We start from the raw sequence: 19,875 nt of genomic DNA, 5'->3' as shown, positions 1-19,875 counted from the left end.
GACTCGTCCAAGATTGTCATGTACAAAATGAGAGGCCTTCCAGGTACTGGTGGCATAAGCACGGGAGGATTCATTAGGCACTTTTTGATCCTTCCAAAAGCCTCTTGGCAATCCTCATTCCACCGATCAGTTTGGTTTTTGCGCAAGAGTTTAAACAACGGCTCACAAATGGCTGTGAGCTGCGATATGAATCTGGCAATATAATTCAAGCGCCCGAGGAAACCTCGGACTTGCTTCTCTGTACGGGGTTCTGGCATCTCAAGGATAGCCTTCACTTTTTCGGGGTCTACCTCTATCCCTTTCTGGCTTACAACGAAACCAAGCAATTTCCCTGATTTGACCCCAAAGGTACACTTAGCGGGGTTCAACCTTAATTGATATTTCTTAAGCCTTTCGAACAACTTCCGCAGGTTGACCAGGTGTTCTTCCTCAGATTTAGATTTAGCAATTATGTCGTCCACGTAGACCTCGATCTCTTGATGCATCATATCATGGAACAAAGCTACCATGGCCCGTTGATAAGTTGCCCCGGCATTCTTGAGTCCAAAGGACATCACCTTGTAACAGAACGTTCCCCACAGGGTGACGAAAGTAGTCTTTTCCATATCCTCGGGCGCCATCTTTATCTGATTGTAACCAGAGAAACCATCCATGAAGGAAAATAAAGCGAAATTGGCCGTGTTGTCTACGAGGATATCGATGTGTGGTAACGGAAAATTGTCCTTGGGACTGGCCCGATTCAGGTCCCGGTAATCTACACACATTCGTACTTTCCCACCTTTTTTAGGAACTGGCACGATGTTGGCAACCCATTCTGGATACCGAGCGACGGCCAGAAATCCAGCGTCAAACTGCTTCTTCACTTCTTCTTTTATCTTCAAGGACGTTTCGGGCTTCATCCTCCTCAATTTCTGTTTTACTGGGGAACACCCGGGATTTAGAGGCAATCGGTGCTGCACAATGTCCGAACTCAAACCGGGCATATCTTGGTATGACCAAGCAAAGATGTCTTGGTAGTCTTTTAGCAGGGTTATTAATTCTTCACGGATAGGTGCGGCAATGCCTGTACCTATCTTTACTTCCCTCTTTCCACTGCCAATTCCTAAGTCTACTAGCTCTGTTTCTTCTTGATGAGGCCCCATTTCTTGGTCCTCTTGGGCGACCATCCTTTCTAGTTCCGAAGGAAGTCCCATTTCCTCATCTTCTTCATCTTCCGTTTGGTTCCTTTCTTGCTCGAAGTTGATAGACGGGTCCCAGGTATTAGTACCTTCGGGGGACTCGTCATCGAATCTGCCGTTTTAGAAAAAGAAGTAAACGTGCAAATGAATGAGAATGGGTAGAGACTAGGAACAGATGAAGAAAGATCCTTGTATTATAAATTCAAAGACAAAAGACACAAAGCCTTAACAAAATGAAAACTCTAAAGCCTAGGCCCAACTATAGAGCTTTTAAAACCGTAAAGGTTTACATTATGCTTGTTGCGTAAATGCCGGGGCGTTCCTCCACCCGCCAATTTCCCAGTTGGAAATCAGGAGGGCATGGTCGGACCAAATCCAAAGTACTTGGAACATCATCTTCACATATCGCGACCACTTGACCTTCGTCTCCCAGACCCGCACTTATAAAACTTCTACTTATGTGGCAGGGCGGGCTTCCTTCACTTTCTTGCCTCCAACGCGAGCTCTGACCACTGTTCTTCCTTCCCGCGATGCTTCTTTTCATGTCTGCCTGAGTGGGCTTATAGCCTAAACCATACTTCCCACGATTTCCTTGGGTTTTTATCAGGCTAGTTATGCCGCCATTGTCTTTGCCTAAACCCATCCCGGGTTCATAACCGTTCCCCAACATAACTCGGGCCATCATTACCGCCGCATCGGACAGACAAGGTTGCCCAAAGAGGGAGTCCACGGAGGAAATGCTGACCACCTCAAAAGACTGGAAAGCGGTTTCTAACGATTCTTCTGCGGCTTCCACATAAGGCATGGAGGATGGGCAGCTTACCAAGATATCTTCCTCGCCTGACACGATGACCAAGTGCCCCTCCACTACGAATTTCAGCTTTTGGTGGAGTGTAGAAGGCACAACACCCACTGAGTGGATCCACGGGCGCCCCAACAGGCAACTGTAGGGTGGGTTAATGTCCATTATTTGGAAGGTGACTTGACAGGTGTGAGGGCCTATTTGTACTGGGAGATCGATCTCTCCCCTAACCTCTCGGCGAGTGCCGTCGAAGGCCCGAACCACCATTGAACTCGGTTTTAAATGGGAAGCATTGAATGGTAACTTGTCCAAAGTGCTCTTAGGCATCACGTTTAAACTGGAACCATTATCGATAAGTACCTTGGCCACGATATGGTCCATACACTTGACTGATACGTGTAAAGCCTTATTATGCCCTCTCCCCTCGGCGGGGATTTCTTCTTCGGCGAAGGCAAGATAGTTGTTGGCAGTGATATTGTTGACCAGCCCTCCGAAACCTTCTACCGAAATATCTTGGGCCACGTGAGCCTCGTTCAGCACTTTTACTAGCAGAGCCCGATGAGGCTCGGAGCTCATAAGTAACTCTAGCAGCGAGACCCTAGCCGGGGTTTTGTTGAGCTGTTCGATAACCTTGAATTCGCTCTGCTGAATTATCCGAAGGAACTCGCTGGCTTCCTCTAGCGACACCTCCTTTCTACCATCCCTTTTCTCTGGGGGCCCCTTTGCTGGAATATCTTTATTCGAAGCGTGGGGTGCTTCGCCATCTTGTTCCTCCACCACCTTTCCTTTTCCCTTGACGTCGGCGGGTTGGACCGGTAGGTCCGGAGGTGCGAACACACGACCACTACGGGTCACACCACTCAGTCCCGTGATATTTGTTACTTTAGCCGACAGCGAGCTGACGTCTGTGACCTCTTCTTCCTTCTTCTCCGGAGGTGTATATCTCCACGGGACCGCGTGACTATTCTGGTACGGGAAAGGAACAGGTTTGACCATTAAGGGATGCCCAGGCTTTTGCGAGGCTGCACTTTTAGTAAAGTATATCACCAAGGGTTTGGGCTTCGCAATACCGCTCCCCTCCGTAGATTGCATGCATATATGCGGCTCTTCTTTTCCTTTAATGCCGACTTCTAGTCGACCTTGGTCTATCATCCGTTGCAACAATTCCTCTACTTCCAAACACGTCTCCATGTCATGCATCTCGCCGGGATGTAGCAGACAGGAATCCTCCTTACACCCACTATGGGGAATTACCCCTCCTTTTTGTAGGGCCTCAAAGATAAACCTCCTAGGGGCTGCCACATCTCTCAACGGTTTAGACCTGTGGGGCCTATCGGATTCAACTGCATTAACAGCTCCCCCTCCATGATTGGCGAGCGGGTTGGTCCTCACATTGGGCCGATCCTCTTGGAAAGTCAGCCATCCGGCATCCATTAGATGTTGGACCTTGTATTTAAGGGCCAAGCATTTTTCGATGGAATGCCCCGGGGCACCCCCATGGTACTTGCAAGTTGCATTAGGGTCATACCACTTCGGGAAAGGGGGTTCGAAGACCCTTCCGGGAGTTACCACGGCCAAATGATTGGCGATGAGGGATGGTAGAAGATCTTCGTACGTCATTGGGAGCGGGGTGAATTCCGGCAACGGTCTCGGAGGGAAGTTCCTTGTCGTGTTGGAATTACCGGCTGGTCGAGTCGCGTTCGGAGTTGGAACTTGGGGAGCTTCCCTCTGGGTGGGTGCCTTAGGCTGTACGGGTGTTGAGCTAGAGGCGTTCCCAGCAGGAGCCGAGAAGCTTGGGTGATGTTGCGCGTACTGATGGGTACCATGAGGTGTTTGCTGGGGTTTGACCCATGCGGGCGTTGAAGAGACGGCATGGGCATCTCCTTCCTTCCTTTTTGCCCCTGTTGCCCCGATTCTTTTGGCGTTCACGTTTGTGGAGGAAACGTAATCAAACTTTCCTCTCTTCAATCCCACCTCGATTCTTTCCCCGGCAAACACCAGATCCGCAAAGCTGGACGGCATGTAACCCACTAGCTTCTCATAGTAGAACACTGGCAGAGTGTCTACCATCATGGTGATCATCTCTCTCTCAACCATGGGAGGAGCTACTTGTGCCGCCAAATCCCTCCATCGCTGCGCATATTCTTTAAAGGCTTCACCCTCTTTCTTAAACATATTCTGCAGTTGAGTACGGTCAGGAGCCATATCAGAATTGTACTGATACTGCCTTAGGAAGGCGGTAATCAGATCCTTCCAAGTACGGATACGGGAAGCTTCCAAATTAGTGTACCACACTACCGCAGCTCCGGCCAAGCTATCCTGAAAGAAGTGTATCAACAGCTTTTCATCTTTAGAATGGGCGCCCATCTTACGGCAGTACATTTTGAGGTGGTTTTTGGGACAAGTCGTCCCTTTATACTTGTCGAAGTCCGGCACTTTGAACTTCGGGGGAATAACAACATCGGGTACTAAGCAAAGATCCGTCATGTCTGCAAACGGATAGTCCCCAAATCCTTCCACAGCCCTTAATCTTTCCTCAAGGAGATCGAGCTTCCTCCTTTCTTCAGTTGCCGGGGGCGGCCCTTCCATAGACAAAACTATTGGCGAGGCTGCGATGTTGGGTTGGGGCGACGTGCCTGGTGCCGGCCCTTCGGGGATCGGGGGATAAAACTCGACATCCCTCCGAGCATAATCTTGAGGGTCTTTATGGACTTCGTCGGGCTGCTGATGAGGCTCTTTTTCATGGACGGGAGAAGCAATGTGGCCCGCATCTTCTTGCAAGATGGGTGGTGAATAGTTGGGCGGCAATCCATAAGGGTAAGCCGCTCGGTTGTATCCCAGGTGAGGGCTGCCATCGTGCCCCAGTGCGTCCCTTCCCCGTCCTACTATGTTTGAGGGAGGATGGTGCGTAGTTGCCAAGGGAGTCGGGTCTGCTTCGGCAGCCGAACTGACAGCGGCGGCGGTGGCCGCGTTCTTCTCTATGAGCTGCTTCATACTTAACATGGCCTCCATCATGGAGGCCATTTGTTCTTTCAGAGCCGACATGTCGGCTTTCATCTGTTCCTGCGTCTCCTCTTGATCACCCATCGTTCTAGATTTGGATCTGGTGCGATAGGGATCCCTTGCGGCGCGTTTAGTTATGGTGTTTTCCCTAAAAAACCAAACGTGAGGAGTGGGTAAAGAAAGAAAATGCATGCTAGAGATGAGATATAGGAGTGATTTGATTTGCACAAGCTTTTTGGAGTAGAAACATGGGACCAACTCATTTTATTTCAAAAGAAAGAAATCATATCTAGTCAAGGTCTGAGAGACCATACAAGTTTCCTAACGATTTCTAATTATGTGGGCCATTAAGTCTATCATATGCTGACAATAGCCGAGAAGCCCATGAATCTCTTCGGGGGCGGAGTAGGTGTCTGCCATCGCCTTGGCCTTGGCTAACAATCGGGGAAGTTCTTGACTCCCGTTCAAGGTAAGAGCAAACCGATCCATCCACATGGTTGCCTCTTGGTGTAAAGAGTCGATCACCCTTCCTCTAGCCTCTTTTTCCGCATATACTTGGGCATACTCATCCGCGATTCTATGCTCGTGGGCCGTGGCTAGACCCAACTCTTCTTGGTACTTGGCGATGATAGCTAACATGTTGGTTTCTGTCTCGCATAGACGCTGAGACAAGCTTCTTTTGGACCTTGAACAAGCAATCAACTCCTCTTTCAGAACCATGCTATGTGCTCGCGACTGGTCCCTTTCTTCCCTTCGCAACTTGAGTTCACTATTGCTACCCCATAGAGCTCCGCGAAATTTGTTCCGGCCATATTCTTCCTTGCGAGCCCTCTTGGTCTCTCGTTCAAGGGCCCTTGCGGTAATTGCATTCTCTTCCCGTAACCCGGCACACTCCTTCCGAACGTGTGTAGCAGCCAACTTAAACTTCTCCTTGGCGAGTTTTGCCTTTCCTAACTCGCTTTTGAGAGCTTGGACTTCCTCGTCCTCTTCCGGTGCTTCAAAATTCTCTTCGCTGACAGCTTTTAACTTGGCGAGCCAATCTAAACCTCGTATGCGAACTTTCAGCCATTCGTGGTACCCACCAATGATGCCATTACGAACGCCTCTAAGCTCTTGATCTTTCCTTAACGGGGTTTCCCATGCCTTATGAATTCTTTGTATAGTCTTGGAATTTTGTGCGCCGAGATCCCTCATAAGGAAAGGAGACATGCTTTCTTCCGTCGGTGCTCCCCTCATGGGGTACCCTAGTTGTCTTATAGCGAGCGTGGGATTGTAATTAATACAACCCCTCGTTCCTACCAGCGGAATGTTTGGGTATCTTCCACATGAGAAAAGGACTCCTTCTTTTCCTTCCTTCCATAGGGGGAACCAACTGATTGTTCTGCCTCCTATCCCGGCCAAGAGCTGGTCCCAATCCATTCTCCTCTTTTCAGTGCACGAGCGATGACTCAGGAGCGGACATGGATGTCTTGTGTCTTGTTGGAACAAGTGTGAAACCAACCAAACACAGAGGGCGGGTAAGCAACAGATGATCCGTGCGCTACTCTTCTCGCACCTTCGGTCAAATGTGTCAAATAGATCTGCCAAGACAGCTACCACCGGACTTTCCTTACTATGGTGGTAGGCAAGGAAAGCGTCGATTGCTGCTAGGTCTATCAAACCATCCACGTTTGGAAAGAGGACGACCCCAAAAATTATTAAAGCTAACACATCCATAAACGGGACCCAGTCTCCTTGATTGGCCATACCCCTCGCCTTGTCTTCTAGGTACTTCTGTGGTAGGCCCGCTATGCCGTTCCGAGTCTGTTTTATGCGGTCCAAACCTCTGGCTGAATCCTTGACCACAGTTGCAATTCTGTTCAAAGAGGGGAGACACCCGGAGGGAAGATATGGTTTCCTTCCCCCGAGAGGACATCCTAGAATTTCCTCAAATTCTTCAATGGTTGGTACTAATTGGAAGTCCCCGAATGTGAAGCATCTCAAAGGCTGGTCGTAGTATTGGGTAAGTGATGCAATGGCTTCTATGGACACTTCTGCTATGGTCAACTCTAAGATCTTTCCGTAAGTCTTGCGGAAGGCTTGCATTTGGAGGGGTTCCATCAACCGCCCTAATTCCTTGATGCTGGTGGTATTTGGGCTTTTGACCTTGACTTGGTAGAACCTCTTGCCGGTTTGATTTGTTCCCATGCTTACTAAAGTGAGATAAAAGCTGGTGCAAATCAAAACTCCGATATCTCATGGGTGGAATGGATGAATGCATGATGGAATGCATATGACACGGATGCAATCTAGGAATGCGGGGGTCCGGGGAATCTGTCCCCTTCTTAGATACGACGTCTAGGGGTGGCAAAATGCCCCCAACGCACGTTTTTAAGAAGGCGACACGGACCCTCCGTTGGTTTGTTTACAGTAGGGATCAAGACAGAACCCATATGCAATGCCTATGCAAAAGACACAATGCGGGAATGTACACAATATGACAATATTTACCGAACATAAGCAAAAGGGTATATGATACTCATGCATGGCAGTGTGAAAAATGGCACGCAGCGTGTTTGCTTCGTGCCCCTATTTAAGGGACCTATAAGGGAGAGAACTAACTAGGCTTTTAGCAATAATCCCCAAGGTAGTTATATCTCTCTTGATGGTTTCTAGAGGTATCATCCCCTTTGAAGAACATATTGTAGCAGTAGGGACTACTAGCAACAATAGGTTTTCAAAGAGAAAAGCTCTAGATGAGGGTTCACTGTAATCAAGCAAGTCGGAGACCTAGCATGATCACAGATTCACCTCCACTCCTTATGTTCCCATGAACCCGGGTATAGGGCCCTTTTTCACTCACAGTGTGTGCAAATAGTGTTGGTGTTTGTGTGCATCAAATGAATAAATATTTACTTCATGCATACATTCAAAACGCACTAAAAGCAACAAAGAGTTTATATACACAAGAACATAATGAAAGGAAACCAACAAAGGGGTAAGTCACGGTAAAACATTGCACAAAATTAAATGGCCTAACTCTCTAAAAACAATCCCCAGTGGAGTCGCCAACTGTCGCAACCTACCCTTCGGCGGGAGGGCGACGCGAGACTCGCGGGATGCGTGTTCCACGAAAGGAATACGCGCGGAGTCGCCACCAACGTTTATTCGAGGAAAACGTCGGAAAAACCGGAAAAGACGCGATCTACGAACTTTTAAGTTGAAAGGTTCGGGAGTTGTATTTACGCACGGGGAAGGTATTAGCACCCCACACGTCCGTCCCAAGGGACGGCAGCCTTTAATCGAATGTGCAAACATGACTTTGATTTTTTATGTTCCCTTTTTATGTTCTTATATCCTTTATAGGCGTTGGACCATTAACGATCTCTTGTTTTTGAAAGGAGAGAAACGTTAAGGCATTGGACCATTAACGATCTCTTGGGGTGGTCGACAAAAGCGGGGCTTTTGCTCCTACGTATCCTCAATGAGGAACTCAGACCTACGTAGTTCTTTCTTATCAAGTGATTCTTTTTTACTTTAAGAGGTGATCATTTTAAGGCATTGGACCTTAAAAATGATCCATTTTACTTAGTGAGAAATGAAACGATCTCTTGTTTTTGAAAGGAGAGAAACGTTAAGGCATTGGACCATTAACGATCTCTTGGGGTGGTCGACAGTTATTTAATCAATTCGATTAAGAATGAGAAATCCCAAAGAGAAAACGTCCGATTGATGTTCCGCTTTATTTTACTAAAAGATGTCTTTTTGATTATTATATTATTTTTTACCTCTTTTTGATTTCCAACGTGGTTACGGCACGACCGAACAGTCGGAATTGATTTTAACCGAAGTTAACGGATAATGCAATTCAAATGTTCGGTGGAAATTTATTTTATTTTTAAGTTAAGCGAGAAATGACTTAAGTAAAATGGCTTAAGCACGTCAACAGGGGGTATAAAAAGTAAACAAAACGAGAATCAAAATGCACGAAACACAATGTGGACCACTACGGGTACATAGAATGAATCGAAAAGCTTGGTTCGAGGTACTTACCCGTTGAAGATCGAAGAACGATGAAGAACGAATGAAGAACGTTGAAGATCGGTTCAAACCTTTGCGAGATTCCTCACGGAAAACGTTACGGAAACGTTTCGGAAGCGCCTCGGCTTAGATTTTCTTCACGGAAACAATTTTTCCAAGCAAATTCCAAAGAGAGAGAAGTGCCTAAAGGGCTGGGATCCTTTTCTTCTTCATTTTCTCCCCTATTTATAGCAAAATAGGGGAGATGCTTGCCGCCCAGCTCGCCCAGGCGAGCTCAGCTCGCCCAGGCGAGCAGGGTTGCTTCCTCCAGAAGCAACCGCCTTCTGGAGGAACCTTCTGGAGGGCCCAAATGGGCCTGGGTGCTATTTGCACCCCCATTTTTACTAAGTTCACCCCCTCTGCTGTTTTTTGGTGATTCTTTTTTCGTAAAGTTACGGAAACTTACGAATTTCGTAACGATACTTGTTTTCTTTCCGTAATTGTTACGGAACCTTGCGGATTACATAATCATCCCCTTTTTGACTTACGGAATGTTACGGAACCTCACTTAATTATGCAACGACGCTTCCTTTTGATTTCCGGTGTGTCACGGAAACTTACGGATTGTGCATCAATATTTTTTGGTTTTCCGGCATGTCCTGAAATTTCACAAATTGCCTAATGATGGATGCCAAGCACCCCACAAGGACCAAAGAATGGTCGCACGTCATCGAGCAAAGGTTCCCGGACGAAATTAGGGTATGACAACACCGTCGATGATCCCATTGCTGCTTCCCCTAAGCTCCTTATCCTTTCTTTGCACTAGTACGACACTATCCATAAACAAATATAATCAAAGGGGTACACGACATTTGACTACATGCATGGCAGTGTGGAAAATGGCACGCAGCGTGTTTGCATCGTGCCCCTATTTTAGGGACCTACATGGGAGGGAGCTAAAAGGGCTTTTAGTGATAATTCCCAAGGTGGTCATATCTCTCTTGATGGTCTCTAGAGGTATCATCCCCTTCAAAGAACATATTGCAGCAGTAGGGACTACTAGAAACAATATGTTATCAAAGAGAAAAACTCTAGATGAGGGTTCACTGTAATCAAGCAAGTCGGAGACCTAGCATGATCATAGATTCACCTCCACTCCTTATGTTCCCACGAACCCGGGTATAGGGCCCTTTTTCAACTCACCGTGTGTGCAAATAGTGTTGGTGTTTGTGTGCATCAAATGAATAAATATTTATCTCATGCATACATTTTAAAACACACTAAAAGCATCAAAAGAGTTTATATACACAAGAACATAAGAAAAAAAAAAGACAAAGAAAAAGAACAAAAGGGAAGTCATAGTAAAGAAAGCACACAGATTGATTGGCCTAACTCTCTAACAATAGTCCCCAGTGGAGTTGCCAACTGTCGCAACCTACCCTTCGGCGGGAGGGCGACGCGTGACTTGCGGGAGCGTCTTACAAGAAAGGAAAATGCACGGAGGTGCCACCAACGTTTATTCGAGGAAAACGTCGGAAAAACCAGAAAAAGACGTGGTCTACGAATTTTAAGTGAAAGGTTCGGGAGTTATATTTATGCACGAGGAAGGTATTAGCACCCCACGCGTCCGTCACAAGGGACGACAGCCTTTAATCAAGTGTGCGAATATGACTTCAATTTGTTTTATTTTCCCTTTTACGCTTTTTATGTCTTTTTATGCCTTTTATATATTTTTTTTATCTTTTTGTGGTCGACAAGGGTGTTTCCCTTGCTCCTACGTATTCCTCAATTGTGGTAAGGAAATCAGACCTACGTAGTTCTTTGAGAACTAAACGTTGGTTAAATTATTTTTATCCTTTTTTTGCAAGATATATTTTGATTGAATGAAAGGTCATTTAAGGAGTTGGACCATTAAACAATCTTTTGATTCTTTTGAAAGGAGAGAAAACATTAAGGCATTGGACCATTAATGATCTCTTCTTTTTTTGAAAGAGGTAACAAAGCTACGTGTTGACTTTAGGCTTTAGAAGTCCACGTTTAACTAATAAAAGCGAAAAAGACCATTTCAAGGCATTGGACCTTAAAAATGGCTTTTTAGATGATGACAAAAGTTTGATTTATGGATTGATTTTAGCCTTAGTTTCACTTTGGTTATTAGTCAATTTGATTAAGAAAGAAAAATCCCAAAGAAAAACGTCTTATTGATTTTTTTGATTATTTTATTAAAAAATATTTTTTGATTATTATATTATTATTTTGCCTCTTTTTGATTTTAAACGTGGTTACGACATGACAGAACGGTCGGATTTCATTTTAACATAAATTAAATGTTACAATTCAAATGAACGGTGGAAATTTATTTTATTTTTGATTAGGCGAGAAAACGACTTAAATAAATGACTAAAGCACGTCAAAAAGTGCTACGAAAAGTAAATGAAATAAAAATAAAAGCATGTGAAACAAATGGGGACCTCTAAGGGTACATAGAATGAATTGAAAAGTTCGATTTTGGGAACTTACCGGTTGAAGACCGAAGAATGACGAAGAACGAACGAAGAACGATGAAGAACGGTGGAAAACCTTCGCAAAATCGCCCACAGAAACGTCTCGGAAGCGTTACGGAAGCGCTTCGACTTGGATTTTCTTCACGGAAACAATTTTTCTCACTAATTTTAAGTGATTCTCAGATACCATGAGGGTTGAACATTTTTGTTCTGCCCTCCTTCCCCTATTTATAGGGGAAGAGAGGGTGGTGGTTGTCGCCCAGCTCGCCCAAGCAAGCTGGGTTGCTTCCACCAGAAGGCACCGCCTTCTGTTGGAAGATCATGGAAGGCCCAAGTGGGCATGATTGCTATTTGTACCCCCCTATTTACTAAATACACCCACTGCCCTTTTTTTTGCTGATTCTTTTTCCGTAACGTTACGGAACTTTACGAATTACGTAACGATACTTGTTTTCTTTCCGTAATGTCACGAAACCTTACGAATTACGCAATCATCCCTTCTTTGTCTTCTGGAATGTTATGAAACTTTACGGATTGCGCCTTAACACGTCCTTTCAACTCCCGACATGTCGCAGAACTTCACAGATTGCCTAACGATGGGTGTCAAGTACCTCGAAGTGGTCAAGCAAGGGTCGCACCCCAACAAACAGATGATCCTCAGACAAAATTAGGGTATGACAATTATCATTAACAGAAGTAGTAGTGTTAGGGGAATCCTGTGTAGATGTGCTTTCCTCTGTCGAATGTTGTAAGATTTCATCTCGACGATGTTGATATTTCTCCTTCAATATAAAGTGAGGTATGAAGATAAATTGTTAAATGTGTAGACATATAAGGATTAATATTCAAGAAAATCACCACTAATACAGGAAAAAAATTGACCTTAATCTACTATATTAGGCTTCAAAGTTTATACTAGCCAATCACAAACATTTAACACTAGCTAAAGAAAAGCAAATCAAGATGTGTAAATAGGTTCAAAAGATATTAACCAAAGGTAAGATTTCATTTATAATATCTGCCACTACATATCAAATAAAGTGATAGGATTAGAAAAAACAACTTACAACAAATTCGTGGGACTTGACATTGATCCATTTTCCCGACTTCAATTTCGTAGTTTTCTCCATCACCTCCCAAGCAGTTGGTGGTCTTTGAAACTCCTTTGACTACATAAATTTAAAAAGTTAAAACTTTGAAACATTCAATTAATTACATTGAATTGAGAATCAATGAGGTATAGATATGGAACCACCACCACAGTATGCTGAGGCTCCTCTATGAACAGATCGATTCGCCTTGGTAGTGGAGCTCTTGTTTAGGAAATCTGTAGAACCCCAATGTTCATCCAAGGCTACTTAAACACTGGTTGTTATCCATTTTCCTTTATCTCGACCATTTTTTATCTTGTTCATTGCACTTTTAAAAATGCATGAACCTTTTGTCTCAAAAACAACTCTAATGGCTCACTCTTCTTGTGGGTGCCACCTATACTCTTTCTGCATAAAATAGGAAACAAGAACTAAATTAGAAATGATACAAGAAACAATACATTTTAAATTAAACCATAATTCAAGTTACCTTAAACTCTCCAAACCACCTATCGTGATGGTCAACTGACACCTTCAACCAGCTTGCAGCTGGTTCATCACATTTTGCCCTAATGATATTTGATATGATATTAGAACACCCATATGTTGGTTGAAACCTAGGTACAAAGACATTGTCAATACCACATTTAAAAAACATTTTAAGAAAAAATAATAGTTAAATAAAATGCACTTACTCTCCTTTATATGCATGAATGAAAGTCCTTTGATCAACAATATGTTCACAATTTGGATTTGGTGGGTACTCGGGTGTAAGAGAATCATCTGGTGCTGAAGGTGAAGCATTTCTAACAGGGGTAGTGGGAATTGACTCCCTTACAAAGGTAGGATTTGGTTGGTCTTGAGTTGTAGGAAGTGTGTTTGGAGTCTATGCAACAACATGAATCATCGACTTTGAGGTTGAATGTGAATGGATGAGGTGGAAGGATTGGTGGTAATTGGAGCTCCCAAAGTAAGACCTCTACCTCTGTCTTCCATCTGCATGTTTGATTTTGTTACATATGTACACACACACACACACACACACACACATATACATATATATATATATATATATATATATTCACTACAAGAGTAAAAGTAATAATTATTACAAACCACATTCATACAAATGTAAAAATACACATACACACACACACCCACACACATATACACAATGAACATAAGACATGCAATCAACTTTAATGTATGAATTACCTAAGAAGTATCTATATCATCAAAATCACTCTCAATGTCATTCTCACTTAATATGCATTCATCCTCGTCTGGTTCAACCAAGTCTAGTTGTTTGAGTAAATCTGCATCTATCTCTTCTCCACCTCCATCAACATCAGCAAGAGACTCATTAATGACATCAGGGTCAACTTTCAACACTTCTTGAAGCCCTACAAGCTCATCATCTTGGTATAGAGCCTCATGCTCAGTTTCACTTACTATATTGTCAGTGATTCTGCTACAAGCTTTTGTCTTTATTACCGCTAACCATCCTCGATGTCCCTCGGGATATGTTGTGTAATAAACTTGTTCTGCTTGTTGTGCAAATATGAATGGGTCATATGCTTTAGTATATCTTTTTGATTTCCTTACTTCAACAATCTCATACTTTTTATCTACTCGTGTCCCTATATAAGGAGTATTATCAAACCAATTACACTTGAATAGAACTAACTTCATCAATGGGATGCCGGTATACTCCAATTGAATAATATCATACAACATTCCATTAAAATCAAATTCTAGCTGACCATCAGTTCCCCGTATGTGAACACCATAATTAGAAGAATTCATGCCTTCATTCCAGCTAACTATTTGAAATTTGTATCCATTTATAATGTAGATAGGCCATGATTCAATTTTTCTCTTAGGTCCCCATGCTAAATTAACCAATATTGAATCTTGAATATTATTTTCTGGATTTAGAACCTAAAAATTTAACAATTAACACCATATATAACACCATATCATTATGGAAGAAATATTATTTGAATAATATATAAGGAGTTAACCTACATATTGCTTGAACCATGTAGGAAAGTTGGATGAAATGTCTTGGTTAAGTTGAGCATCCGAAGTAGTGGGATTCACCTCCCTCAAAAAATTCTCATAAATACTAGAAAGGAGAAAACAAATTACTCAAATTACACAACATAATATCATTAAAATATCAATTAGAGTTATAAATGTATTAAAATCATATGTCTCTAAATATGGCTCAACCTCTAGACAATTTTGAAGAACATATAAGTGAGCAACATAAAGATCAACTTGGTCCAAAAAATATGTTTTGCATTTACCACTCACTCTTCCTGGGTAATTGAAAATTGATATAGAAGGAGAAGATGAAGAACCTTCATCCGCGTCAACATTCCGAGGCATCCTAGTCCTTCTCGTTGCAATTTGATTAGGATAGTTGTTAGTCGTCTTATACGACAAACTTTTGTATAGAAAACTTTTGCAAAATATGTATAGTTTTCCCCCAATTTATAATTCTTTTGTAGGAATTGTAAATAAACTTTGCTGAGTTTTGATCTCTGTCATTAGGGTCTCTTTTCTTGGAATTAATGTTAAAATCTATACAATTTCAGGTAAAAAGGAGCTAATTTCTTAAAGTGCCAAAGTGATTGTCGTGCTAAGCGAACTCAGTGGACTTAGCGCGTATCCAGCGTGGTTAGCGTGAAGAAGGAATCTGGAAGAGCACCTGAATCAAAGCAGCACGCTAAGTGCGAGATCAAATGGCTAAGCGAGTCATCTGTCTCTTGCCAGGCTCAGTGTAGCATTGGCGCTAAGCCCAAATCCACTTACTCACGCTAAGTGCGACAGTGGCGCTAAGCGCGATGGCGTGATTTCAGAGCCTATTTAAAGCTTGAATTGTCAGAATTAGGTTACAATAAGAAGGACAAGAGAGAAGAACAAAATTATTACACAGACATCATTTGCACAAACTCAGAGGACGAAGCAACAGCAAGGAGCCATTTGAGAGTGATTTGAGAGTGCTTTAGTGATTGTGAGGTGCCAAGAAGAGGAGGAGGGATCCCCCTTCCTGTGTAAGCAGCAATTGCTCTTCATTTTCTGTCTGATTTGTAATTTAGGTCTCCTTGTAATGGATTGCTAAAACCCTAGTTGGGGATTTCTAATGAATGGTTGATGTAAATAATTTTCATATGTAATTAAGTGTGTTTTATGTGTTCATTGCTTCTATCAATGCTTTATTGTTGCATGCCTTTGGTCTGATCACCCACTAGTGTGTATTGTTAGGGAACTTTAGCACTGGGAAGTGTACTGTTTCCTTAGAACTTGATAGAGCAGGACTAGATAACTGCATTACTAGGGATAGAATGCAGGGTTTTAGTTTTTTCTTATGCTGTGAGTATAATGCTGTTTGAATTAAACCTAGTTCAACAAGAGGGATCTGAGAATGAAGTTTAGTTTGAATTAGTCTAAACTTATGAGGGATCGAAGTTTTGTACTTTAGTCTTCAGTATAGAACACAAGAACATTCTTAATTAGAGAAATATCTTTATAGGCATGAACTCCTTTATTAGAAAGACCCAACACTTTTAAACCACAGTTGTCATGTTTAATTGCTTGCGTTTACTATTTTTCTAATTAGGATATATCATATTTTTACTTCAATTCACAATTACTATTTTCTGTCAACACAATGCCTGATTCCTGAACAAAACTTTGTCTAATTCACAAGTTCCCTGTGTTCGATACTCGGATCACTCCGTTTTAATTTAAAATACTTGGCGACCCGGTGCGCTTGCCGATATATCACTTTCCCTTTGATATAAGTGTCTGTAAATTTAAGAAAAAGGAATTGTGGAGGGAGGCGAACAAGTATTTTTGGCGCCGTTGCCGGGGAACTTAGTTCATTAGAAAAGCTTAGTTCAGTTTTAAGGCATTGATTCAATTTTTTCTTTGATTCTTTGATTATTTATGTTAATAGTAGATACTGCAGATTTTTTGTTCTTTGGAATTGGATAATTGTTGTTCTGCTTGTTTTGTTTGGAAAGAAGATCTGCTGCAGGTGCTTTGATTCCCATAGATTTGAAGATTAACACAACTTGCAGGAAAAGAAAAGCAGAAAGAAACATAATTTTTTTGCAGGACATTAAGGCAGCAGCAACTCCAGAAGAACCTCTATCTTTTGAGGCATCTTCTAGTTTTCCAACTCAAGGGCAATCTTATACAATTTTAGCTGAAGCAAATATCATGGCTGAGGAGCCAAGAAGAGTTACTTTGGAAGACTATTCAAGCTCAAGTGTGTCGTAATTCTTTACTAGTATTGTGCAGCCAAAAGTTCAAGCACAAAATATCACCTATCCACACTCATTAATCCAATTGATATAGAATAATTTGTTTCATGGTTTGCCCAACAAGGACCCGTATGCACATCTAGCCATTTATATTGAGATTTGCAACATTGTTAGATTGGCTGGTGTGCCTGAGGACGCAGTTAGATTGAGCTTGTTCTCGTTCTCTTTGTTTGGAGAGGCTAAAAGGTGGCTTCATTCGTTCAAAGGAAATAGTCTCAAGACTTGGGATGAAGTAGTTGAGAAATTCTTGAAGAAGTACTTCCCAGAGTCTAAGACAGCTGAAGGGAAAGCTGCCATTTCATCCTTCCATCAATTTCCAGACAAATCTTTAAGTGAGGCATTGGAAAGATTTAGAGGCTTATTGAGAAAGACACCCACTCATGGATTTTCAGAACCGATACAACTCAACATTTTTATTGATGGGTTGAGACCACAGTCCAAGCAGCTTCTTGATGCTTCTGTAGGGGGAAAGATCAAATTGAAGACCCCGGAAGAAGCTATGGAATTAATAGAGAACATGGTTGCTAGTGACCGCATAATTCTCCGTGATAGAGCCCACATTCCTACCAAGAGAAGCCTGCTAGAGCTTTCATCACAAGATGCATTGTTGGCACAAAACAAGCTGTTGTCCAAGCAATTGGAAGCATTGACAGAAACACTAAGTAAGCTGCCAACTCAATTAAATTCTGTACAACCTTCACCCTCTGTTGTTTTGCAGGTTGCAGGTTATGTCATATGTGGAGGAGCACATGAGTCCGGCTACTGTATTCCCCAAGAAGAAACACCACATGAAGTCAACTACATGGGGAACCAGCCAAGACAAAATTTCAATGCAGGTGGATATTCCGGATTTTAGCATGGCCAGCCATATAATTCACAGCAGGGACATTGGAGGAATCACCCTGGAAACCAGTTCAACATAGACCAGGGTGGTCCATCTAAGAGGCCACAACAACAAGGGCCTAGTCTCTATGATCGAACAACGAAGCTAGAAGAGACTCTTACTCAGTTCATGTAAGTATTTATGTCAAACCATAAGAGCACAGAGTCAGCCATAAAGAATCTGGAAGTCCAGGTGGGACAACTGGCTAAGCAATTGGCAGACCGTTTGTCCACCAGCTTTGGAGCTAATACTGAGAAAAATCCAAAGGAGGAATGTAATGCTATCATGACTAGAATCAAATTGGTGACCATGAATGAGAGTGAGAATGGAATAGGTGCAGAGAAACAACAGCTAGTGTCTAACCCATCACTTGACACTATGGTAGAGTCTTTGAGTGAATCTGAAGAAGAGTTGGAGGTAGAAGATGAGAAGAAGGAGACAACAATAAAAGTGAGTGAACAAGAAATAAAAGAGGAGAAAAATAATGAAAATGAAAAAGAAAATGAAAAAAATGAGAAAACAGGAAAAGAAAAAGAGAAGGTAGAAGAGATAAAGAAAAGCAAGAGTGAGATTTCAAGGGAGAAGAAGAGAGAAACCACTCCAGCTGAAGGCAAGGAACTACCATATCCTTTGGTACCTTCCAGGAAGGATAAGGAGAGACATCTAGCCATATTTCTTGCATCTTCAAAAAGCTAGAGATCACAATGCCTTTTGGAAAAGCTCTCCAACAAATGCAACTCTATGCTAAGTTTCTTAAAGACATGCTAACTAGGAAGAATAGGTATATCCACAGTGACACTATAGTTGTGGAAGGAAATTGCAGCGCTGTTATTCAATGTATCCTACCACGAAAGCATTCAGATCCAGGAAGTGTCACAATACCATGTTCTATCGGTGAGGTTGCGGTAGGCAAGGCTCTCATTGATTTGGGAGCCAACATTAATTTGATGCCGCTCTCCATGTGCCGGAGACTTGGAGAGTTGGAGATAATGCCTACTCGGATGACCTTACACTTAGCTGATCGCTCCATCTCCAGACCCTTCAGAGTGATTGGAGACGTTCTGATTCAAGTCAAGCATCGTATCTTTCTTGCAGATTTTTTGGTTATGGATATAGAGGAGGATCTTGAAATTCCCATAATTTTGGGACGTCCTTTCATCTCCACCGCCAGCTGTATAGTAGATATGGGGAAAGGAGAATTAGAACTGAGTGTGGAGGATCAGAAAATTTCATTCAACTTATTTGAAGCAATGAAGCACCCAAATGATCAGAAAGCTTGCTTTGATGAGGAGAAAGTAGAAAGGGAGATAGAATTAGCAGCTATAGCCATGGTACTGCATTCCCCTTTGGAAAAGCATTGACTTATCATGTAGAATGTCTGACCAAGGAGGAGGAACATGAAGTGCAGGTTTGTATTAAAGAGTTAGAGGGTGCAGGGGAAAATGCTGAGAGACATATTGTATTTGAAGAATTGAAGAACAGTGGACAAATAGAAAAACCCAAATTGGAATTGAAGACTTTGCCTACACATTTGAAGTATGTATTCTTAGAGGACAATGAAGCCAAACTAGTCATCATTAGCAGCTCTTTGAAGAAAACAAAAGAGGATCAACTGGTGCAGATTTTGAAGAAGCACAAAGCAGTGATTCGATGGCACATCTCTGACTTAAAAGGGATCAGTCCATCTTACTGCATGCACAAAATTAATATGGAAGCTGATTACAAGCCAGTGAGGCAGCCCCAAAGATGATTAAACCCAATCATGAAAGAAGAGGTGTGTAGGGAAGTACTTAAATTGCTAGATATAGGACTCATTTATCCCATCTCAGATAGTGCATGGGTTAGCCCTGTGCAGGTTGTTCCCAAGAAGGGAGGTATGACAGTGATTAAAATGAGAAAGATGAATTAATATCCACAAGGACTGCCACTGGGTGGAGAATGTGCATTGATTATAGGAAATTGAATGATGCCACTCGGAAAGACCATTATCCACTTCCCTTCATGGACCAGATGCTTGAAAGACTTATAGGGCAGTCATATTATTGTTTTCTGGGTGGATATTCTAGTTACAATCAGAT

At 42.6% G+C, this 19,875-nt stretch overlaps 1 protein-coding gene across 1 annotated transcript; it reads left to right on the top strand.

Moving 5' to 3' along the window:
• Positions 1-17,938: 17,938 nt before the first annotated feature.
• Positions 17,939-19,547, top strand: LOC102666820 (uncharacterized). Its single transcript, XM_006577461.1, has 3 exons — positions 17,939-18,247; positions 18,490-19,128; positions 19,206-19,547. Exons 1-3 carry the CDS (start codon positions 17,939-17,941, stop codon positions 19,545-19,547), a joined length of 1,290 nt encoding a protein of 429 aa, XP_006577524.1.
• The last annotated feature ends 328 nt before the right edge of the window (positions 19,548-19,875 follow it).

The sequence above is a fragment of the Glycine max genome, chromosome 3, assembly GCF_000004515.6.
Source record: "Glycine max cultivar Williams 82 chromosome 3, Glycine_max_v4.0, whole genome shotgun sequence".
In the NCBI taxonomy this organism is placed as follows: Eukaryota; Viridiplantae; Streptophyta; class Magnoliopsida; order Fabales; family Fabaceae; genus Glycine; species Glycine max.
The sequence above is the reverse complement of the archived record's forward strand: the minus strand, read 5'-3'. Positions and strand labels throughout refer to the sequence as shown.

Excerpts from the sequence above, each read along its gene's own strand:
- LOC102666820 (XM_006577461.1), top strand. The coding sequence starts at position 17,939 with ATGTCAAACCATAAGAGCACAGAGTCAGCCATAAAGAATCTGGAAGTC. Across the intron at positions 18,248-18,489 it reads AGAAGGAGACAACAATAAAA|CTAGAGATCACAATGCCTTT; the intron begins GTGAGTGAACAA and ends ATCTTCAAAAAG. Across the intron at positions 19,129-19,205 it reads AATTAGCAGCTATAGCCATG|GTTTGTATTAAAGAGTTAGA; the intron begins GTACTGCATTCC and ends CATGAAGTGCAG.